Here is a 25,439-nt window from a genome sequence, read left to right as displayed (position 1 = left end):
CAAAAGGGTTCAAAAGCGTATGATATTTGAGTTTGTGTCATCGAGAGCAAGTCGATGCAATCAAGAGTATACGCTCGATGATATCGACCCTGCTCGATGATATCGAACTCTGTCATAAATGTGACCGTTTTATATCCGTTAGAACCTTTGCCTATAGAAAGAAAACTTGTCTATTGTTGCTGGTAGAGAAAGAAGAGAGTGCTTTTGAGTGTTTTACCTTATATCATACACCCAAAGCCCTTTCTTTCATAGGAGTTCATCCGCCAATCCACCCTTATCATTGATATTCAATAGAGTGGATTGGGGAATGAACTTCCACATTCAAGGATCCTCCAGCTACTACCTTAATGGCAAATCATTAAGCTAGGATGCCTTGAATGCATAGATGACTGGAATCACTCTATCTTCCTTATAGGAAAATATTTAATAGAGTAGGATTCCGTCTTGACTTTGACCCAACCCGAAGCCGTGTATTGGTACATCATCTGTGTTGCGGATCAAGGAAGCAGAAGATTCTTCATAAACAAGGAGGAGATCTTCGTCAACGTGCTGAATGAGACTCATCCACTTATTTGTAAGTTATTAGAGTCCAGATGATACTTGTGATCATTCCTTTTTAGGATTGGGTCTAAGGTGTTTCTCACCCTTGCAAGCCCTCGTAGGAGGCCTCCGACAGCAGTGTATGTGGTGGGTGCGTTATGTTGACCCTTGCTCTGTGGAGAGCATAAACAGTTAGTTCCTTATGTGGATCCTTGGCTAGTGTGCCTAAAATCGGGTGCGTTGTGTTGACCCTTGCTTGTGGGAGCATAAACAGAGGTTCCTTGTGTGGATCCTTGGCTAGTGTGCCTAAAACCGAGTGTTATGTGTTAACCCTTGCTCAGGGAGCATAAACAGTCAGCTTCAGTGTAAGTTGTAAAGGTTGAAGGTGAACCTAATTTAAAACCTTAGGTTTGAGGTGAACCGCTGTGAAACCACCTTAGTGAAATCTGGTACACTCAAGGGTTGAGTGCCATTACTGGGAGTGGAGTACACAAGTAGTCGAACCACTATAAAAATGATTGTGTTTGAGATTGCTATTCTTTTGTTTGTGTGATTTACTTTAATATTCTTCATATTTGATTATCTGAGATCACACCTCACACACACAGTCATAACCTCCATGAACTAATTTGCATATTGTTTATCTTTAGTTAGTTTGTGATTGGATCCTCTACCAGGCTTGGAAGCCAGTAGAGTTACTCTTGAACAATCCTAATATTTGCTTGTTGTTAGGATTAGAGTGATATGATTTTAAATAAATCATATAAATTTTAAAAAAGTCCTATTCACCCCCCTCTAGGACATATTGACATATTCCTACTTCAACTAAAGCGGTTTTTATCACAATTTCAGATACTACGTAGTACCATCCCGACTTCACACTGCGGCTTGGTCATTTCATTCGCACCACATATTGCATATTATATTACATCTTCGGCATATGACATTTTGGAATGCTATGTTTCTGCATTTATATGACCTAGATAAGGCCGATGGTATTCATAGCTCTTCCGAATTACATATTGTATTGCATCCTCGATATCTAATATCTGGTTCATTATATTTTCGCATTACATAGCCGATTTACATTACTTTCTCAGTATATGATATTGGCTTGCTATGTCTTTTTATCATATATCCTGGATGAGGTTGATGATATTTTATGGACTTATCAGTATTTCCGCTTACTCTGATATCGTATAATTCACGACCTTGTCAATATTTTTGCTTATTCTGATATTGTATGATTTATGACACTATATTGCATACTTGGCACTTACATTGTGCACACACTTTCACCACCCTCTAAGCTTTCTGTAAGCTTATGCACGATAGATGCGTGCAGGTGGCATTAGGTCGTAACATCGTTGAGCTTGGAGCATACAACGGACTTTTGGAGCTTTAATTTTTGATATATGTATTCCCCTTTCAGCATTGTATTCAAAATTTTATATTAGTGGATATGTGATGATGATGTTGTTCTTATGATTTAGGTATACTTGTGGTTATACTTCTTATGAGATAAATGTACGTTGGAAAATCCTCCTTGTAGGATCCCAGGATGGGAAATCTGGTGCATGCGCGCTGGGAGCCAAGAATGAGGTACTACGGAGGCTGTCGGCACTAGATTCGGCGATCGAAAATTTTATGAGCCCGGTTTTCAAGTTTGGGGCGTGACATGGGATGCAGGGATGAACGGTCTGGATGTAGCACATACATCATGGGACCCACAGAACTTAAAGTGTCAATATAACAGCTGATTTACTGCTGGGGCCACAAATGGACGACTGAACTAACAGATACATTAGGGTGGCCCACTACAACACCGTCTAAACAGCCCAGCACCATCCAGAAATGGACGGTGTAGATGTAACACATAAATCAGGTGGGCTCCACCGTCTCAGCTAGACGGCTGGATGAAACGCATAAATCAGGTGGGCTCCACCGTCCCAGCTAGATGCCTGGATGAAACACATAAATCAGGTGGGCCACACGATCATCACAAAAAAAGGGAGAGAGAGAGAGATAGAGAGAGAGACACACGTGAGGAGGGGGAGCTCCGCCACTATGAGCTCCCCTAGATCTTATAGTGCATTAAGATGGGTCCCAAAATAGGTGGGCCCTACATCAAAATCACAATCTAGAGCTACGAACACCCACTGTCGATCTCCTCTTCCTTCTTCTGCCAATGCGATCTAGAGCTCCAAGGGGTGCGATTCAACGGTCAAGATGGACTTTGGATGGTGGAGATGGGAAGTAGGAAGATGGGCCATATAAAGCCCTCCTCTCTTTGGGAAGCCATGAATGATTCTCTCCTTTTGGGGTTGCTTAAAAAATGGAGAGAGAGAATGAGAGAGAGAGGTGATGGGAGAGAAGTGATGGGAGAGAGGGATGGTGAGTGATGGATGGGTGTACTTGATGGGTGGAGAGAGAGAGAGAGAGAGAGAGAGAGAGAGAGAGAGAGTTGACTTTAGGGGTTACTTGGGGATAGGTGTTGTACTTGACATAATGAGATGGAGTACTTGACATTAGATGTGATTAATGGCACATTCTCTTGGAATTGCAACGTGCGGCATTTTTCTCGAACTGAATGCGGGCCCACATCTCCTGACCTAGGTATCGCCTTGATGCGCGAGACGCGGCATCAGAACCGCGGCGATGACGCGGTCATTAGAGTACAAGTCTCGGGTCGAGCCAACTCTGGAATACGGGATACGACTCAAGATCGCGTGCAAACGCCGGTTATAGATCGCGGGTCGCAGGAATTCAACTGGGAGGACCGTAGAAGCCAACAGAACGGTACGAGCTAGGATACGGGTCTCACATCTATAGCCGATCTGCGTTCGTGGATCCGAGTCTCACCTTATCTGATCGCGGGCCTCACCTACTAAGGCTGCGTTTGGATGCCTTTAAGTTTTTTAAGTTATAAGTAAGTTACGGGTAACCTACTTACACGTGAAAGAAAGTTACAGATAATCCTGTTTGGGTGTAAGTCGTAACTAACTTATAGGTAACTTAGTTTCTATGGATGGATAGCATGGATAAATTATATATAAGTGAGTTTACTCGGTACCATAAGAGGTCTAATTTCCTTGTCAATAGGTTGGATGGGAAATCGGATTGCGTACTGAGTTACTCAGTATGTGCTCTTATCATACTGAATAAATTCAGTTAGGCCCACCTTGATCGTATGTGGTCTATCCATACTGTCAATCCATTTTTCCATCTAATTTAAGGGGTTAAGCCCAAAATTGAAGCATATATAAAGATGAAGTGGATCACACCACATGACAGTTAGGATAATGATTTCATACCTATAAAACCTTTTTAGGCCCCACAGTAATGTTAATTTGTCATCCAACCTGTTTATAATATTATACAGACATGGATGAACGGAAAACAAAAATATAAGCTTGATCCAAAACTTCTGTGGCCCTAAGAAATTTTCAATGGTAGAAGGTCAAGTTAACTGTTTCCATGGGGTGGTCCATTTGAAAAATATATATGCTTCATTTTTGGACTCAAGCCCTAAAATTATATGGGAAAATGGAAGGACGGAGGTGATAAAATACATGAATTATGGTAGACTTCGTGGAGTTTACTAGTGTAGTGAGTTACTCATTAGGAAAACCGCTTCTATTGGATGTGGAAAGTAAATGTTTTAGTGGATTCAAGATGTTTTTAATACTAGGAATTTAGTTAAGATTGTTTCTTGTGGTGTGGCCAACCTGAGATTTGGATCAGCTTCAATTTTTGGATCATATCCTAAAATGAGCTTTCAATGCGGATGGACGGTGTGGAGGTAAGGAAAGTACATCACTGTGGGCCCCACAGTTAGGCATCCGAAACCGCCCTGCCAAACAGCCCCGTTCCGCACTCATGCAAAAGAAGAAAAAAAAAAAAAGAGAGGAAAAAATACAAAAGAAAAACACTAAGGGTTAGGGCTTCCCTTGCCAGAGCAGGGAGAGGGAAGGAGACGCTGAGAGAGAGAGAGAGAGAGAGAGAGAGAGAGAGAAGGAGACGTTGGGTCAGAGCAGGTAGGTGCATTGAATAGGTTCACTTTCAATGCAGCTGCGTTTCCACCACCCTCTCCCAAATTCGAAATGGGTAGCCGTTGCCTGTAACAAAGTAACCTGTGACTTGAAAAACACCTAATTCCTCCTGTAACTTTCTTACACTTTACACAAGTTACAGGCATCCAAACGGCCCCTAAGCCGTTACCCCTAAGCTGACTACGCAGTCCTTTCAGAGAGAAGGTGAGGAAGAGGAGGCTAAGAAAGAAGAGCACTACCACAACAACAAAAAGATCATCATCATCATTGTAATAAACGGACGGCGGAGAATGAGCCTGAAGAGCCTATTGGCCACAGCGGCCATGAAGGGAGTGACAGAGGCGAGGGCGAAGATATTTGGGCACGTGCTGAACCCAACAGGGCAGAGGTCCCCACACAAGATCCTAAGGAAGAAGTTAATAGGAGAAAAGGTGGCCCAGTGGTACCCGCACGACATCAAGAAAGACGACCCCCTCGTCATGGCCAAGCAAGAGCAAGAGTACGCCTCTCTCTCTCTCTCTCTCTCTCTCTCTCTCTCTCTCTCTCTCTCTCTCTCATTTCTTCACAGTGGAATATTATCAAACACCTGTTATGGATTTCAAAATTGCCTCTGTGTGTGGTGTTTGGAGCTAATTATCCAGTTGCGAATGATCACATATGTTCAAACGTTCAGTAATTACTGTATGCTTGTGCTGCATGGGCCCACCGTGATGTGAGTGCCATCCAACCAGGAGCGGATTAGGTGCGGCCCTTAGTGTGGGGCCCACCTTGATGTATGTATTCCATTTCCACGCTGTCCATCCGTTTTGTCAGATCATTTTAGGGTATGAGCCCAAAAATGAAGCAGATCCAATTCTCAGGTGGACCATACCATAGGAAACAGTGGTGATTGACCATTAATGGGCCACAGAAGTTTTGTATCCTCTGATATTTGTTTTTTTCCCTTTATCCAGGTTTTTGTGACCTTATCAACTGGTTGGATGGCAAATAAACATTACAGAATCATTACAGTGGGCCCTAGGAAGTTTTTAATGATAGGGCATTTAATCACCACTATTTCCTATGGTATGGTCCACCTGATGTTTGGATCTTCTTCATTTTTGGGCTCATGCCCTAAAATGATATGGCAAAACAGATGGACAGTGTGGATATAGAATACATACATCAAGGTGGGTCCCATGGTAAGGGCTGCACCATTTTGGGCAAGGCCGGGCCCGCACCTAATCCGCTCCCCATCCAACCTGTCCATTAGATGCGCTTCCAAAATCCAGCACGATCCATAACTCAGGTGGGTCACATCAAAGGAAACAATGGGTCGACTAATGTATTCTATGTCCTGCATTTGATGCTCAAGGGATTTGATGTTTGCTTCCGATTTCTGCAAGTATCAGTTGAAAAGCACAGTCGTGTGTTCGCATAGGGTTGTCCGACTGAAGGAGAAAATCTGTTTATGATGGGTGTAATGAACAATGAGACTAGTAAAATGGCCTCTACTTCTTCTGCATACGACTCCTAATTTTGTAGATTAATCTTTTCTTGTTTCTGCATACACATGATACCTTAGACTAGGGTGTATTGGAAGGAACAATGAGAGGAACTTGATTGTTTCCATAAAATCTTCCTTGTCGGGCAGAACCTTACTTGTAGGAACCGGACTCGTGCTTAGCCTCATGCTTTGTAACCACTTAACTTTCTAACATTTAAAACTGACACTTACCTTCTCTCAAACCTGAGTTTATTGCCTCTCATCTTCACACTTTGTGCAACAAAAGGTGGAGATGACATTAGACGAACATTTGGGGAGATCCTACACTTGACATATACCACTACTTTGCATACTATAAACGAGTGATCCACGATCTTCGACTTATTCGAACAATTTTTATTTTTATTTTTATTTTTTGCAGCTGCGGTGCCATGGCCTCTCAAGTTGACAATGTCGGCATGTTTGTTCATTTCTTTAAAGTCGTTTGACACCTTAAGATCAAAGTTCACAAAATAAAGCTTTTGGGTGTTAGATTGGATCTTGTGGTAGTCGATAGCTTGGCCGGGGTGTTTGGTTGCAGTTTTTATGACCCCGTCTTCATCCCATTCGGGTCTTCCCTTGTGTATTGTTAAGCTAGCTAAGCATCTGGGACAAGGTGATTGAGAAGATTGAAAGAAAACTCTCAAGTTGGAAGAGTAGGTATTTATCTCTTGGAGGAAAAATCACCTATATTAAGGACGCCATGTCCAGCATGCCTTTATATTTCATATCCTTGTTTCAATGTCCGGCAATCATCCTTAGTAGACTAGGAAAATTTAGAAGAGATTTCCTTTGGAGAGGCTTAGATGATGGTCGTAAGGCTTAGATGATATAGGGGGTGGAGGGGAGGACGGTTGTCCAAGGCCTCTTCTTTATACAAAGTCTCGGTACTTATTCGATATCTAGAATTATTTATCCTTTTAGGTAGGAGTGGCAATGAGCCAAGCAGCCTGGTCCTTTAAGGATCAGGATTGGGCCCCTAAAGTTGGCTCGGAATCTAGGCTTGATGCTCAGGTTGAGCCAACCCAAGGCCAGTGATGAATTGCCTGGCCCAGCTTGTTGGCCCGATAGAATCATTGTGAGTCACCATTATAATAGTTTAAAGACACTTGTTAATGGTTCCAGTATGATGTGCGTTTAGTTTAAAGACAATTATTAGATTTAGCTTCTAGTTCTATGATCAAAACATTTATATGTAGGATTGTTAATGGAGGATTTATTTATTTATTTATTTTTTAAAGAAAAAAGAAAAACTTAAAATAGACTTATTTCAAACTTTTGATGATTTAATTTTTTTCGTTATAGGTTCGATAGCCTGATAGCCCGATTAGGGCCAAGGCCAGGCTAGGTCTAGGGCATAAAGGGATTATGGTTGGGTTAGTGCATGCCACACCTACTTTTAGGAAGGAGGTAGTGTTTAGTGTCGGAAATGTTACTCATATTCAATTCTGGGAGGACTTTTGGTGCTCTGCTTAGCTTATTTGTATGATTTAACTATATTGGCTCATATTGATGTTAATAGGAAGGCGGCTAGCTCTAAATGCTTCTACAACTTGGGGGGCCAGGTGATCTAGGCAACCCTTGTCAAAAGTACTTAAACGATGAGGAAATTGAAGGATACAGTGGGTTTGTTTTTTTTTTGGAAAGATGAAGAGATTTCATTAAGAGAGAGAGCAAACAAGAGGGGAGGCTGCTGAGAAAGCAGGCCTCAGATTACATGCCTAAAAAAAAGAAATCAGGGCTCGATAGATCTTTAACATTTAGAGCCCATTCAATGATAAGACGCTTAGCTGAAGACGCCACTAACCCAGCCGAATTGGAGAGATTTCTGAAGCATCTATTATTTCTTTCCCCCCACACTGACCACCACACTTCTAGGACCACCATTCTCCAGATAGTAGTTTTCGTCTTACCAAAATAAGTCCCATGCCACGCTAGGAGGAAGTGATTTACCTCACCCGGGAAGCACCAAAATATGTTAAAACTGTTCATAATCTCTCTCGGGATACAGTGGGTTTGTTGGACCTTTTTTAAAGTCGGGCTCCCTCTATGCATGAAAGGAGAGGTTAGGAAGTATTACAGTTGAAACATTTTACAAGGTGCTTTGATTTCCATATCCTCGGGAGTCTTGTGATCTGTCAGAATATATTTGGTGATATAATGGCCAAGCCAGGGTCATTTCTTTTGGTTGGCTAGTGAGTGAGAACATAGTGCTCATGGTTGACAAACTTTGGAAAAGACACATTAACATGATGAATGTGTGTATTATGTATCTTCGGGATGCTGAATTGGTGAACCAATGCACTTCAACTTCACCAGGTATTTTGGAGATGATTTCTCAATCTTTTTTTTTTTTTTTTAAAAAAAATTTTTAACAACTAAATTTTTAGTATTAATGAAGGATCTACAGATCTGGGAAACAAAGCAAAATACAGAAACTGACACTCAAGACCAAGATACCTAGCAAGGTGAGGAAAGGACCAAATTGAATGAAGTGTTTCATTTGGATCCATAGCCTAACCCTGTGCCACAATATTTGACCATTTTGAACATATATCTAAGGGAGACATTCCCCCAAACTTAAGAGGACAAAGAAGCCCATTCAACGATTGACCCTTTGATCTTGTCAATAATTGCTGAGGAAGGGATTTGAGAGTCTTTGAAGATCCTATTGTTCCTTTCCTTCCAAATCTCCTAACAAATGGAAAAGGGAACAATGCGCCAGAAGTTGAATCTCTTCCCACCAAAAGGGCAGTTGTTCCATCTGATGAAATGATCCCCTAACTTGATGCAACTGGGGAGGGAGATTTTGAACTCATTATGGTTTATGGAAGAAATTCCAAATTTTGGAAGTTGTCGGACAATGCAACAACAGGTGGAGCCTATTTTCTTTGCTTGATTTGCACATAATACACCTATTCGGAATAACCATACCACAGCACTGATTTTTTTCTTTTAATGCAAGTAACATCAAATTCTATACTGGGGGGGGGGGGCTTAGATTTTCCATAGTGAAGAAGCAGGCACCGACTTAGGATTGTTTGCTGAGATTCTAAAGAAAGACTTTCCCATGAATTTGCCTAGAAGATCTCATTTCTACGTCCTCTCTTCCTTTTTGGGAGGCGACAACCAAACCTCATTCAACGAGCCCAAGAGTGATTGGGAATCCTCTAATTCCTGTTCTTTCAAGTTCTTTCTAAGGGTAATGTTCCATGAGAGGTTAGTACCAATAAAATCCGAGCAATCTTTCACCAAAATTTGCCTTTCCGTGACTAGCTTATGTAATTTGGGAAACTTCAGTGTCAACAGATTGTTACCAATCCACTCATCCTCCCAGAAAAGGATGGAATCACCATTCTTAGATGAAATCTGAAAACTCCTAAGAGTGATCTCCCCCATTTTTTCCACTGATCTCCCAATCCAACAGTGTCCTTCCACATTGGAGATCCAGGTTCTCCACCTTTCCCTGGGGATCTACCCTCTACTAGCATATCCATATTTCTCAGCCACTACCTTTTGACACGAAGGTTCTTTTTCTTCCCAAAAGTGCCACCACCACTTGCACAACAGCCTTCTAGTTTCTCCTTGACTTTTCCAAAGCCTAACCCTCCTGCCTCCTTTGCCTTCTAAACTTCTCCCATTTTACCTAGTGAAAGTTTTTCTTATCCCTCAAACTTCTCCCATTCGCTTATGTACAATTCACACGAAAATGTCAAGCTCTATCAACAACCACATTTCACTCCAATTGAATATGTGAAAATTTCCCCAATAAGGTGGCACATATATGATCTATCTCCTCGAATTTAGTAAAGAAACCAAGGGGTTGGGGACCCTTTAAAACCACTTATACTTGGAGGAATCACCCTCAATTGACAAAACCAAAGGGTGAACCCTTATATGTGGGAACCTTTTTAACCAAGGTGCTGCTCCTATTCCAGCTCCTGCTTTTGACTTCACTAGTGTTGTCACGCCCCGGAATTCAGGTACTAAGTGTATACCCTCAGACCTGAGTTACAGTTCATGACTCATACACTTAGTATACTTAAATCAGTAAGTCACATTATTTAATAGAGGCATAATATAATCTGAATTCTATGTTCTCATTAACATCTATCAATACACTCATATCAACCACTAATCCATTCATAAATATTCACCACCACACATTCATGATAATCAAGAATACAAGCTAAAATATTTTTGTTCACCAAATTGAGACTTTTATTAAGTCATTAGAATTATCAAGTTATTCAAAAATTATAAAATTTAAATTAGAAGTCATTTTAAAACAAAAATGAGAATAATAATACGAAACACATGTCTCATTTAATTATTATACTGATCCAGCGAAGTAAGCTCGTCTTCGGTTAAATATGGCCACTGTTCCTGTAGATCATCCACTAGTTTGACTTCATGTTCTTGCTCTTGAGTCGTTGTATCTGCTTCAATTCCATCTGTACAATTTTTCCATTAATACACTGTTAGCTTGCCAGGCCCAGTGAGTGAACCCATCATGGTTTGTGCACGATACAATTAAAATAATACACACAAGTAAAGCATAACAATCAAGCATAAAAAATAGAAATACAACGCAAATAATGTAATTAATGCGAATGGTGTGAATGGTGTTGATGATGCATTAAGTGGGTATAAATAGAAATCGTCCACTTGCTTTGGTCGGATATCGACAAAGCGCATCTGCACTCGACAGACTTCTACCATTGGTAGGAATGGGCAAGGCCCGCACCCCCCATCGAGCATGCTTTCACATATAGTAGGCTTTTAATGGGTACAGTGGGTTGTCCCCTAGATAATCGTACAAGTGTTAATGATATAACACATAAATATTTAATACATCAAAAATTATAATACAATTAATCATAACAATATAACAATTTATTTTAATCATATGAAGAGGAAACATATTGGGATTACTCACCTGATGATTTAGGGAGAAATCTGTTGGAGCAGATCAGAGAATACTTATAAACCATATGCAGTACACCATAGTATTAAAATGAATGGATTAAAAAAATATCAAGTTCATAAACACCTTAATTTGTTTTTATTACTAAGGCCATAAATGAGAGTGATGCTTAGGTTTTACAAGGTAATATACCTAATGGATAGGGTTTATCTTATCTATCCCAGCCAAAAAGGGCAAGCTAGATATCTTATAAGATGACCCACCAAATGGATGGCTTGGATCTTATAATAGTATGCTATGATGATACATATTTTAGCTTGTGGATGTTTTGTCCTAAACACACGTGGCTTAGATAAGTTTTACCATGCATACAAGTATGGTAGAAATATATTAGATTATATATATATATATATATATATATATATATATAACATTTTTTTATGTGGGTCATATTACAAAGATCTAAACTGATTACACGGTTACCACCACTATAGTAACCCTTGGGAAGAAATTTCAATCTAATTCGAAATTTGCGGGAGCTACAATAACCTAAAAGATTATCATACAACCACCATTGTTTTCTTACTGTATGGGCTGCACAAATTTTTGATATGTCCTAAATTTACACTCGTAGCTCAAAGTAGCCTTCTAAATCAAATGGATGGGGTGGAAACAATACATATATCGTTGTGGGTCCACAATCTCATGGCCTAAGATGGTCTCTAACGTTATAAACTGCACTTGGTTTCAAATGCTAGAAAAACTTTTTATTTGTATTTATTTATTTTTTGAATGGGTCCCATGATAATCTAAGCCATGGGTGAGATGGGTAATCCCCACATAAAGGGTAACGCCAAAAATCTCCTCGAAACAACACTTCTGTGGCCCATATGAATGCTTAATGGTAACCATTTATTTTTCATTGTTTAAGCCACTGTGGTCCACATTACTTTTCTTTCAAGTAAAATTTTCAACCCCAAGTCTCTTATTAAGTGACAAGATCAATAGATGGTATGGATTTGCCACTTGCATTAAAACAGTCCTTTATAGATGATCCATGGATCTAGATCAATTTCGATTCCGTAAATACAGAAATTTTACTTTTTCACGTTAGAGTTTTTATACATATTTTATGTTATTATTTTTTCCCCTAATGGTCCACAAATAATATGCGCGTATAAAATCTATCCCATTCACCATTTTACCAACATCGTTTTAGGACACTGGTAAAAAAATGAGGCAAATTCGTGATTCTGGTTGACCGAACCATCATGAACAACACTGACCGTTCTTCCACTGTTAAAACATATACCTTCCTTATCTCGAGCCCTCCTAATTGTCTATCTGAGATCTGAGTCGTTCATTAGTTCTCCCAATTATTTTTAAATGGTCAAAATAATTAGGATCTTCATCGGAAGTTCCTGTGGCCCCAATAGATCTTTCAATGGCGAATGTACCATGAATTCTATTTTGAATATTATGGCCCACTCAAATGTTGATTTGGCCTAATTTTTGGAGGTTTACCATATATTGGTCATCAGAATCTAATAGACCGAATTGATTGGGCCCCACATGCAATAAGAAGCCTAACATGTAATTCAAGTAAAAGCAAAACAAGTCTTTACGTGTTTGCCTTTCTTATTTGTTTACATGCGTGAGATGCTCCAAGATGCACCGTGCATATACGCACTTGTTGATATATGTGCACATGCATTGCACCCATGGTAAATCCACACTACCGTCCATCATGCAGGCCCAAAACATAATAATATAAATAACTAAAAAATTAAATTAAATACTAACCTTGCAAGCCCTTCTCCTTTTATCTATCACTCTCCCATATCTTTTTTCTCTTGATTTATTATTATTATTATTATTTTTGTTTCTTTATGATCGGAGGAAAGGTCCGCCCTTATAAAGAAAGGATGATATGGATAAGATAAAGGTGAGGGTTGTTGCAACCGATTTCATCTTCTTCTTCTTTTTTTTTTCGAAAAATTTCATAACTTAAAAATTTTAGCCGAAGTAAAATTTTAAGTTGTTACATTTTTCAAATAATTTTTTCGAAAAATTCCAAAATTCCTTTCTTATAGGAAAACTATGGCCCCAAAGAAGACACATAACATCTGTGACTTAGTCCCTTCTACTAGTGCTACCCTTCCTCTTGACCCAATTAGTGGGCACCACTATTCTGGAAGAAGATGAAACGACTAATAGAGAACATGATGAGAATGTAGTCAAAGGGGACAAGGTTGAAGAGGGACCGCAAAATCCTGTGCCTCCACCTGCATCATATCAAGGTGGGGCTGGACCAAGCACCTAATTGCCTTTGTCCCCATCTGCAATGCGTGCCAAATTTCGCCGTACCCAGCACACAGCTGTGGGATGTTGCGTTTGGATTAGTAAATCAAATAGCCGCAATGATGAAGCAACAACAGGAGCAATTTGCGGTTCAATGGAACATGTTGGCCAATATGAGCCAAGCACCTCAAGCTCATTGTCAGGCATTACCAATTAGGACCGAGCAGACACGTGAAGTGGATTTACTTGAGAGATTCATAAAACTTCGGCCGCCAGTGTTAAAAGGTGCTACAGATCCTTCGGTAGCAGAAGATTGGTTGAAGCAAATCGAGAAGATATTAGAAGCGATGAATTGCCCCGATACCGAGAAAGTACGATTGATGGCCTTTATGCTTCAAGGTGAAGCAGATGTTTGGTGGAGATTGGCTAAAAGGATGGTTACAACTAATCATTTATAGACTTGGAGAGAATTTTAGGACAACTTCGATGATATATACTTCCCTAGGCCTACCGTAATCAAAAGATGGCCGAATTTTCAAAATTGGAGCAAGGATCGATGACAGTGGCATAGTATGAGGCGAAGTTCGCTGAACTATCAAGATATGTCTCGAAGATGATGGAAGATGAAGAATACAAGATCACTAAATTTGATGAAGGCCTTCGACAAAATATTAGAACCAAGTTCTGTTGTGATGATATTAAATAGTATTCTGAAATTGTTGACAAGGCTCTTTGGGTTGAAAGAGATAGTGAGCGGTTTTTAAAGTCTCGAGTACAGATAAAAGAGATGGGAAGTCAGATGAGGACTACACCTAGCCAATAACAACCATTAGAGAAGAGGCAGTGAACTATTGGTCAATTTCAAGCACCTAGTAGTCAAGATCATTTTTTTTTTGGCAACTGTACCTATTGCGGGAAGTACAGACACAAAGCCCATTTTTGCAGAACCCGACTCGATGATATTGGCCAAATCCAGCCGCTTCAACATATTCCCCCTTGGTTTCAACTTCCTGCACCGTCTCAGCAGTCCGGGTAGTCTTCACAAGCATCATGATCTTTGCCTCCTAGGCCACAAGAGTATCAGCAGAACTGACCTCAGCAAGCAGCTTAACCTCTAGTATCTCAGAATCAAGAAGGACAACCCTTCAGACAACAGCCCCCTCAAGCGAAAGTATATGCCATAACACCTATTGAAGAACCAGAACTAGATAACAATGTTATTGAAGGTACGATCAATGTACTCGATAAACCTATTGCTATATTATTTTATTCTAGAACCACCATATCATTTATTGCAAGTGCTGTAGTGAAAAGACCAGGGTTGAAACCTATTAACCTTAGCAAATCAATTTCCGTAAAATCACCAGTGGGGAAAATTGTCACCTTGAACAAGATATGCGAGTCCTGTGAAGTCAATATATGTGGTATTATAATGCCAGCTGATGTAGTGGTTATGGATATGAATGGATATGTTGTCATTCTAGGTATGGATTGGCTCACCGCTAACCATGCTAAGATTGATTGTCATGCTAAGAACATTACATTCTCTATTTTTGGAAAAGAATCTTTTCAAATCCTAGGAATACAAAAAGATAATAAGATGGAGCATATTATAGTGTTGAAGGAAGAGGAGTTACCAGAGTTGATCATGGAACAAATCCCAGTTGTGAGAGAGTATCCCGAAGTTTTTCAGGATATACCTCGATTACCGCCCCAACGAGAAGTAGACTTCAGTATTTATTTGTTATCAGGAACTGCGTCGATATCAATGCAGTCATATCGAATGCCGCCAGTTGAGCTAAAGGAATTGAAGGAACAATTGGAAGGATTGAAGAACCAGGGTTTCATCAAGCCCAATACTTCACCATGGGGTGCACCGGTGCTTTTTGTAAAGAAAAGGATGGAAGCATGCGTTTATGCATAGACTATCATTGGTTGAATGAAGTGGAGATTAAGAACAAGTATCATCTGCCATGTATTGACAATTTATTTGATCAGTTGAAAGGAGCATGTTATTTCTCCAAGATTGATTTAAGATCAGGATATCACCAACTGCGTATTAAAGAGTCAGATATTTATAAGACGGCCTTCAGGACGCGCTATGGGCATTACAAATTTTTGGTTACGCCCTTTGGGTTGACCAATGCCCTAGCTGTATTCATGGACGATGAACAGAGTATTTCGGCCGTATCTTGATCAATTTGTCATCGTATTTATTGAGGATATATTGATCTATTCGAAGACCAACGAAGATCATGAGACACATCTGAGAACAACTCTACATACTCTGAAGGACAATCAATTGCATGCCAAATTCTCCAAGTGTGAATTCTGGAAGCTGAGTGTTAAATTTCTAGGACATGTAATCACAGAGGACAGTGTTGCAGTTGATCTAGCCAAAATCGAAGCAGTGATGAAGTGGGAGCAGTCCAAGAGTGTAATTGAAGTTAGAAGTTTTCTAGGACTCATCGGGTACTACAGGAGGTTTCATCAAGGACTTCTCTAAAATATTCGGCCCACCAACAATTCTGACTCAGGTGTGTCTTTTAAATGGACAGATAAATTCGAAGAAGCATTTGTTAAGTTGAAGAAGCTTTTAACCTATACTCCTGTTCTCACTCTTCCAAAGGAGGGAGTAAAATTTGTCCTATATACCGACGCATCAATTTTGGGCCTTGGTTGTGTACTTACGCAAGAAGATAAGGTGATTGCGTATGCGTCAAGGCAATTGAAGAATCATGAGTGCAATTATTCGACTCATGATTTGGAATTGGGCACAATCATGTTCGCTTTGAAGATTTGACAACATTATTTATATGGAGAAAGATTCGATCTTTTCACAGATCATAAGAGTCTTCGATATTTGTTCTCCCAGAGAGATCTGAATATGAGGCAACGAAGATGGGTTGAATTCTTGAAAGATTATGATTTCGAGCTTTATATCATCTTGGAAGGACAAATCTTGTGGTAGATGCCCTTAGTAGGAAGCAACATAAGCAGCAAACCATAGCTAGACTAATGGTTCAAGAGTGGCAGATGATGAAATATGTGAAGGACTTCGACGTTGAACTACAGTTCCGAGAACAACGTATTCGCTTATGTAACATAGCATTATAGCAGACATTGAAGGAAAGAATTATACAAGCACAAGGAAATGATGAGTTGTTGATGAAAATGGTGGCTAAGCACCAAGGTGATGAGGCATCAGTTTGGATAGTGTGGGAAGATAAGGGTGTTCGATATCGCAGTCGTCTTTATGTGCCTAATGTTCCAGAACCGAAGGAAGAAATTTCGAAAGAAGCACACAAAACTAAGTTCACTATTCATTTGGGAAGTAAAAAGATGTACCAGAACGTGAAGCATTCGTTTTGGTGGGAGAACATGAAGAAAGATATAGCCAATTATGTTTTTCGATGTTACACCTGTCAATAAGTAAAGGTTAATCATCAAAACCCGTCAGGACTATTGCAGCCTTTAAAGATACCATAATGGAAGTGAGAGTGCATTTCTATGGACTTCATAGTTAGACTTCCTATGACATAAAGAAATCATGATTCGATATGTGTGATCGTTGATCAATTAACAAAGTCAGCACATTTCATTCCCATTCATATTACTTATTCAATGGACATTCTTGCCAAACCGTACATTAAAGAAGTAGTGTGATTACACGGAATACCTAGTTCCATTGTGTCACATCATGACCCTCATTTTACTTTGCAATTCTGGACTAGTTTATAGGAAGCCATGGGCATAACTTGAAACTAAAGCACAACTTATCGTCCACAGTCTAATAGGCAAACTGAGCGTGTGAACCAAATACTTGAAGATTTGTTACGTGCATGCGCTCTCAATTTCAAAGGTAGTTAGGACGAAAACTTACATTTTGCTGAATTTGCTTATAGTAACAGCTATTAGGCAAGTATCAGTATGGATTCGTATGAAGCATTGTATGGACGCCCTTGCCGTGCTCCTAACTGTTGGATCGAAGTAGAAGAGAAAGGTTTGATTGGACCAGATATTGTCCAAGAGGCTTCTAAGAAGGTGGAGCTCATTCGGAAACGACTTCAAGCAGCTCAAAGTCGACAAAAGAGTTACGTGGATAATCGAAGACGTGATTTGGAATTTTCAGTGGGGGATCATGCATTCCTAAAAGTCTCACCAATGAAGGGTCTGATGCGATTCAATACAAAAGGAAAGTTTGGCCCTTGGTTTATTGGACCTTTTGAGGTGTTAGATCGAGTGGGAACTGCAGCATGTAGACTTGCGCTACCACCACAGCTGTCGAGTGTTCACAACGTCTTTTATATGTCAATGCTAAGGAAGTACGAAAGAGACGCCTCGCATATCATCAATTAGCAAGATCTTGAGCTTCAAGAAGATAAATCTTACGTGGAAAGGCCTATTCACATTTTCGACCGTAGGGAACATGTTTTAAGAACCGAGACAATATCATTAGTCAAGGTGTTATAAAATCATCATGGAGTCGATGAAGCATCGTGGGAGCAGGAAGCTGAAATGCGCGAGAAGTATCCTCACTTGTTTGAAGAATAGTTTCAGGTAAATTTTGAGGACGAAAATTTTCTTTCAAAGGGGTAGAATGTATCAACTTAAAATTTTTAAGTTTTGAAATTTTTCAAAAAAAAGAAGATGAAATCGGTTGCAACAACCCGCACACTCATCTTATCCATCTTATCCAAGGAACCATCCTTTTTCTGTAAGGGCGGACCTTCCCTCCAATCATAAAGAAAAAAAAAAAATCAAGAGAGAAAAGATAAGGGAGAGTGATAGATAAAGGGGAAGAGGGGCTTGCAAGGTTAGTATTTTATTTTATTTATTTATTTCTTTATATTATTATGTTTTGGGCCTGCATGATGGACGGTGTGGATTTACCATGGGTGCAATGCATGTGCACATATATATATATATATATATATATAAACAAGTGCGTATATGCACAGTGCACCTTGGAACACCTCACGCATGTAAACAAGTAAGAAAAGCAAACACGTAAAGACTTGTTTTGCTTTTACTTAAATTACGTGTTAGGCTTATTATTGCATGTGGGGCCCGATCCATTAGATTTTGATGACCAAAATATGGCAAACCTCAAAAAATTAGGCCAAATCAACATTTGGGTGGCCATAATATTTAAAATAGAATTCATGGTACATTCGCCCTTAGAAGATCTATTGAGGCCGCAGGAACTTCCGATAAAAATACTAATTATTTTGACTATTCAAAAATAATTGGAGGAACCGATGAATGACTCAGATAGATAGTTAGGAGGGCCCGAGATAAGGAAGGTATATATTTTAATGGTGGAAGAACGGTCAGTGTTGTTCAAGATGGTTCGGTTCACCAGAATCATGAATTTGCCTCATTTTTTTACCAGTGTCCTAAAACGATGTTGGTAAAATGGTGAATGAGATAGATTTTATGCACACCTATTATTTGTGGACCATCAGGGGAAAAAATAATAATGAAAAATATGTATAAAAACTCTCTAGCGCGAAAATGTAAAATTTATGTATTTATGAAACTGGAATTAATTCGGATCTGTGGATCATCTATGAAGGACTATCTTAATGTAAGTGGCAAATCCATATCATTTATTTATCTTGTCACTTAATAAGAGACTTGGGGTTGAAAATTTTACTCAAAAGAAAACTAATGTGGACCACAGTGGCTTAAACAATGAAAAATAAATGGTTACCATTGAGCATCCGTGTGGGCCACAGAAGTGTTGTTTCGAGGAGATTTTTGGGGTCACCCTTTATGTGGGGATGACCCATCTCACCCATGGCTTAGATTATCATGGGACCCATTCAAAAAATAAATAAATACAAATAAAAAGTTTTTCTAGCATTTGAAAGCAAGTGCGGTTTCTAACGTTGGAGACCATCTCGGGCCATGAGATTGTGGACCCACAATGATATATGTATTGTATCCACCTCATCCATTTGATTTGGAAGGCTACTTTGGGATATGATTGTAAATTTAGAGCATATCCAAAATTTGTGCGGCCTATACAATAAGAAAACAATGGTGGTTGTACGATAATCTTTTAGGTTATTGCGGCTCCTATAGATTTCGGATTGGATTGAAATTTCTTCCCAAGGGTCACTATAGTGGTGGTAACCATGTAATCAGTTCAGATCCATGTAGTAGGACTCACATAAAAAAATGTTTTATATATATATATATATATATATATATATATATATATATATATATATATATATATATATATATATATAAAATCTAATATATTTCTACCATACTTGGATGCATGGTAAAACTTATCTAAGACACATGCGTATTTAGGACAAAACATCCACATGCCAAAATATATATCATCATAGCATACTATTACAAGATCCAAGCCATCCATTTGGTGGGTCATCTTATAAGATATCTAGCCTGCCCCTTTTGGCTGGGATAAATAAGATAAACCTTATTCATTAGATACATTACCTTGTAGAACCTAAGCATCACTCTCATTTATAACCATAGTAATCAAAACAAATCAAGGGCTTTATGAACTTGATATTTTTTATCCATTCATTTTAATATTATAGTGTACTACATATGGATTATAGGTATTCTGTGATATGCTTCATCAGATTTCTCCTTAAATCATCGGGTGAGTAATCCCAACATGTTTCCTCTCCATATGATTAAAATAAATTGTTGTATTGTTATGATTAATTGTATTATGATTTTTGATGTATTAAACAGTCATGCCTTGCATCGTTAACACTTTTGTATGATTACCTAGGGGACAACCCAATGTACTCGCTAGAAGCCCACTATACGTGGAAGCCTGCCCATTTTTTATTTTTTTATTTTGGGTGGGGGGGGGGGGGGGGGGGGGATGCAGGCCTTGCCCATGCCTACCAATGGTAGGAGCCTGCCGAGTGTAGATGCGGGTTGTCGATATCTAACCCAAGCAAGTGGACAGTTTCTATTTATACCCACTTGATGCATCATCAATACCATTTACACATTTGCATTAATTATATTATTTGCGTTGTATTTCTGATTTGTATGCTTGATTGGTATGCTTTACTTGTGTGTATTATTTTAATTGTATCGTGCACGAACTATGATGGGTTCACTCACTGGGCCTAGCAAGTTGACGATGTATTGATGGAAAAAATATACAGATGAAATTGAAGCAGATACAATGACTCAAGAGCAAAAACATGAACCCAAACCAGTGGATGATCCATAGGAATAGTGGCCATATTTAACCAAAAACGAGCTTACTTTGCTGGATCAGTTGAATAATTAAATGGGACGTGTTTCCTATTATTTTTCTCATTTCTGTTTTAAAATGACTTCTAATTTAGATTTTATAATTTTTGAATAACTTGATGAATCTAATGACTTAATAAAAGTCTCAATTTGGTGAACAAAAATATTTTAGCTTGTATTCTTGATTATCATGGATGTGTGGTGGTGACTGTTTATAAATGGATGGTTGATATGAGTGTATTGATGGATGTTAATGAGTACATAGAATTCAGATTATATTATGCCGATATTATATAATGTGACTCACTGATTTAAGTACATTGAGTGTACGAGTCATGGACCGTAACTCAGGTCTGAGGGTGCACACTCAGTACCTGAATTTCGGGGCGTGACAACACTAGTGAAGTCAAAAGCCAGAGTTGGAACAGGAGCGGCACCTTGGTTAGAAGGTTCCCACATATAAGGGTTCACCCTTTGGTTTTGTCAATTGAGGGTGATTCCTCCAAGTATAAGTGGTTTGAAAGGGTCCCCAACCCCTAATTTTCCTTACCAAATTCAAGGAGAGATCATATATGTGCCTCCTTGTTGGGGCAAATCGCACATATTCAATGGGGGTGAAATGCGGTTGTTGATAGAGCTTGATATTTTCGTGTGAATTGTACAATCATTAGTCATGAAACTACATGCATGATGTTGATTCCTCATTGGATCACATCTCATGCATATGTAGGGAGGAAAACTCAATGGTTGTCAAGCTTTGTAAACTTTGGTGTCAATTATACTTGCTTTAGAATGTAAAACTGCATTTCTTATGTGTAATTTTCCAATTTTAATTGGACCCTGAAAATGAAAGTTCTCTTTGGGGCATATCTAATGTGTAATTTGTGTTCCATCAATAACATTATTTCGTTTCACTTGATAACAATCACCTATAGCCGACCATAGTCTAAGTTAGGATGGGCTTCTAATGTAAAGGATCTTAGGGGTTTTGACTTTAGTTTTCTAGGCTTTTAGGGCCTGTCTGCTATCTCAGCAGCAGTGTTCCTCTTTCCTTTGTTTTGTTGTTTTCCTGTTGTTTCTTTATTCTTTGTTTGTTTTGTCTCTTTCCTTCGTTTCAATGAATTTCCTAGTTGCTTCTTAAAAAAAAATAAAATAGTCTAGTTAGGATGCAGGGCTCCCTTTCCCACCAATATGTAACATATAGGACATCCGAGCCATGCAAGAGGTGGGCCCCATCATGAAAATCAGGCTGATACACTCTTCAGATGGCCCCACGGATATGTACACTGAGTCAGCCCTTTGACCATCCATTGATTGTCATAGCGAGGCCTGCCTGATGATGGGTTGGTTTGATTTTTCATGCCAGATGATCTTTCCCTTTTTTTTTTTGTTCTTTTCTTTTCTTTTCTTTGTTTAAGAAGATAATGAAACTTAATGAAAAGAAATGAAATTACACTAGGGGAAGAGTTCCCAAGATATAAAGATGGGTGGCTGACACCCTTTTAACCAAGAGATCAGCAATACCATTTCCCTCTCTTCTAACATGGAAATATTCAGCCTTGAGGCAATATCTAGAATCTTGTTGAAAATAAAGCTCAACTCCCACAGTTTGTAATCCTTTTGCTTTGCCCACCCTACTGCAGTTACTGAGTCTCCTTCAGCAATGATCCTGCCAGAAGAATTGTTACCGGAAATCCTTAAAAGTTCCTTGGAGGGAAAGGACCTCATACAGATCCCTACAATCTGGAAAGACCTCATTCAGATCCCTACTATCTGGACTAAGGCCTGAATGCCATCCAATGGATCCTCTGATGCTAGAAAGGCCAGGGTTACCATCAGAAGATTCATCAAACTTTCAATTTCCACCATCCACAAGGAGCCAGGGATCGTAAATGGGAGATTCTTTGGGGATTCATTCATGACCTGTGCGTGCCAATATCTAATTAGACCTGGTGCCAACATGTCTGAAATAGATAAGTGCCTACTTAATGGTGCAAGTTTTGATCTTCTCCACAACTTTTTCCTCTGAAGTTGGCATATCATTGAAGATTCAGTTGTTCCTTTCTTTTCACGTCTCCCATAAGATTGTGAAGGGGAGAAGCTGCCATATCAGCTTGCCTCTCACATTGATTGGACATCACCCCCAAAAGATTCTGTTGTTCCCTTCTTTTTACGTCTCCAATCTTATCCATGGGCACTGTCTGTGTAAAAGTCCCTACACAGAGGGGAAAGAGATCCTCCTTAGGGAGTCTTGAAAAGAAGACTTCAATGAGAAGATGCAAGACACATCCCATTTCCAAATCATCAATCTTCCCCATTTCGCGAGATGAAAGCCGCCTACAAAAATTTCATCAAGTTTCTGAGGGCCCGTTTGGCCGGTCGGATTGGAAGGGATTGGAAGTTAAATCCCGGGATTGGCCGGGCGTGCCAAACAAAGTCGGTGATCTGATCCCAATCCCATGGATCTTAAGACAATCCACTGACAACACCATCATTACCTTTAAATCCCATCCAATCCACCCTAATCCATTCAAATTTGCCTGGGACGTGTTTGGTTCGAGGGATCGTAAGGGATGGGAAGGTTTAATCCTGGGATTGGCCAGGCGTGCCAAACCGACTGGATATAGCAATCCAGGGATATAGCAATCCCATGCATCTCAAGACAATCCACTGACAACACCATCATTACCTAGAAATCCATGCCATCCACCCTAATACCATTCAATCCCTTCCAATCCACCTGGCCAAACGGGCCCTAAAGTCTTCTACCTTTTCATCCCTGAGAATTCTTTGAATATTATATTCCAAACTAGTCACCCCCTCTTTCTCATGGAAGAATGCGCAATTTGTGACCACCCAAAGCAACCTTGGAAAACGAGTGGCTAAGGTAGAATCTCCTACCCACTTGTTCTCCCAAAACAGGTCCAAACAAATCAAGGAAAATGCACCATGCGCTTTCACCACCTTGCAATGGATGAATCAGTGATGCACAATGAAGCTGCATTTTAACATAGCATGCAGTGGGACTGCATTATAACGTAGTATGCACTGGGGCTGTAGGCAACTGGGATTGTTCTTTTTTTTTTTTTTCTGAACAATAACTCATTTCCCTTAGCTTGATGTAATTTTCTTCTGTTAGGGCCTGTTTGATAAGAGAGAAAAGAAAGGACATAAAGAAGTTTCCCATAATGAGACATTTCACTATGTTTAGTTGGCAAAGGAGATAATGAATGGATTCCATGGCAATTGGTACCATTTTCCATGGTCAAATTCTTATGCACAATATGTGAGGTGACTGACGTCTGACAAATATAATATTTCCACTTACTATTCAAACAAAAACCCTAAAAATGGACTCCATGAGAATCCATGTTTTAATGGTTCTCATGGTATTCGTCATTTGATAATTATTGCATTTTCTATTGTTTTCTTTTCCCACTAATCAAACAAGCCCTTGATAAATTTTAGCAATTCATAAAGGGAGAGCTTGCACTTTCTTCTGAAGTTGTCGTTGTGGGATCAACATCTCCTAAACTTTCTCATTCCGTTCAAATTTTACAGTGTAACCTGTTCTATTTGGTAGTCTGCTAATCAAAGACATTTTTGTTTCTTTATTTGAGACGATGAGTTTAATATTATAGAATGCTAAAGCAGTCAAATCTTTTGGAGTATCAGCTTCTATTGTTTTAACTTCAAGCGTGGCTTTTTTTTTCTTCCTTTTTTTTTTTTTTTTTCTTTTCCTTCTTTACCCAAAGACGATTCAAACACATTCAAATGAATGCTGGAACTTCACCTGTTTAAGCTTGAATTTTGGTTTTGATTGTGTTCAACAGTGGTTAATTCCTAATGTCAGCAAATTTTAATCTTGTGTTATGCAGGCGCCTATCTAAGCTGGAAATGTTGAAGCGTCGTGGGAAAGGTCCACCCAAGAAGGGCCAAGGGAGGCGTGCCGTTAAACGTAATAAGTGAGAATACTACCAGTTTTTTGGATGTGTAAACATCACATAACCTTTCATTTTAAATATTTGAGGGCAGGTTGGATGGCATTTTCAAGTTCCATAGTTTGCTTTAGATCTTGTTTTATTCCAGAGCTTGTTAGTGCTGCCTAAAACTTTATTGTTTTTTCTTTTGGGGTGTTTGGACTGAGAAAATGCTTTTGAAATCGGATATGTCACTGTGTGTAAAAAGAAGTAACTGTGGAATTTGATTTTCATTTCCATGGTTTTACTGAAAAGACATGGATATCGATTTCTACCAGAAAACATGTTAAAATGTTGGTTTTCAAGGTTACCAGAGATGGCTCTCACCCGTTGACCCTTGACCAATTAACATTTCCATGAAAAACTGAACTCCAAATCAAATGATGGAACTATGGTTGGATTCCACTCTTCCATTCGCCGAATCTATTCCATGCCAACATTTTTTATCCTCTCTATACAAACAGGTCAGAGGTTTTATACACTGCCTTTTCTGAGTCTTGTCAGTGTCCTCAGTTTGTACAAATGGGTCCATTGGTTGATCCAAACCATATATATGATGCAACCCACCATTGGTGCCAAGCACCAAAAGATTTTTGGGCTTTTTTTTTTTTCAGTTGATATTGATCCTTTCGGTGGAATGTTTGAGCCGTCTTCAGGTGAATATGGATTGTTGCTGTATTTTCCGTCTCAGCTATCTTTTTTCTCATCACCAATTGAATGTTAGGATTTTACCACCACAAATATCATTTGGTGCATGGGTTTCCATAGTCGCATCCATCATATCAGTGGTGTGGAATGTGGATCATTGAACCATGATCCTGCTATGAAACTGAGAACATGCGGCATGCATATGG

General features: G+C 39.3%; 1 protein-coding gene across 1 annotated transcript; it reads left to right on the top strand.

Moving 5' to 3' along the window:
• Positions 1–4,582: 4,582 nt before the first annotated feature.
• On the top strand, positions 4,583–24,895 carry LOC131221126 (uncharacterized). Its single transcript, XM_058216271.1, has 2 exons — positions 4,583–5,091; positions 24,484–24,895. Exons 1-2 carry the CDS (start codon positions 4,883–4,885, stop codon positions 24,572–24,574), a joined length of 300 nt encoding a protein of 99 aa, XP_058072254.1. The 5' UTR covers positions 4,583–4,882; the 3' UTR covers positions 24,575–24,895.
• Positions 24,896–25,439: the final 544 nt, after the last annotated feature.

The sequence above is a fragment of the Magnolia sinica genome, chromosome 12 (genome assembly GCF_029962835.1).
Source record: "Magnolia sinica isolate HGM2019 chromosome 12, MsV1, whole genome shotgun sequence".
Classification (NCBI taxonomy): Eukaryota; Viridiplantae; Streptophyta; class Magnoliopsida; order Magnoliales; family Magnoliaceae; genus Magnolia; species Magnolia sinica.
Note: the sequence above shows the minus strand (reverse complement) of the source record. Positions and strands in the feature narration are given on the sequence as shown.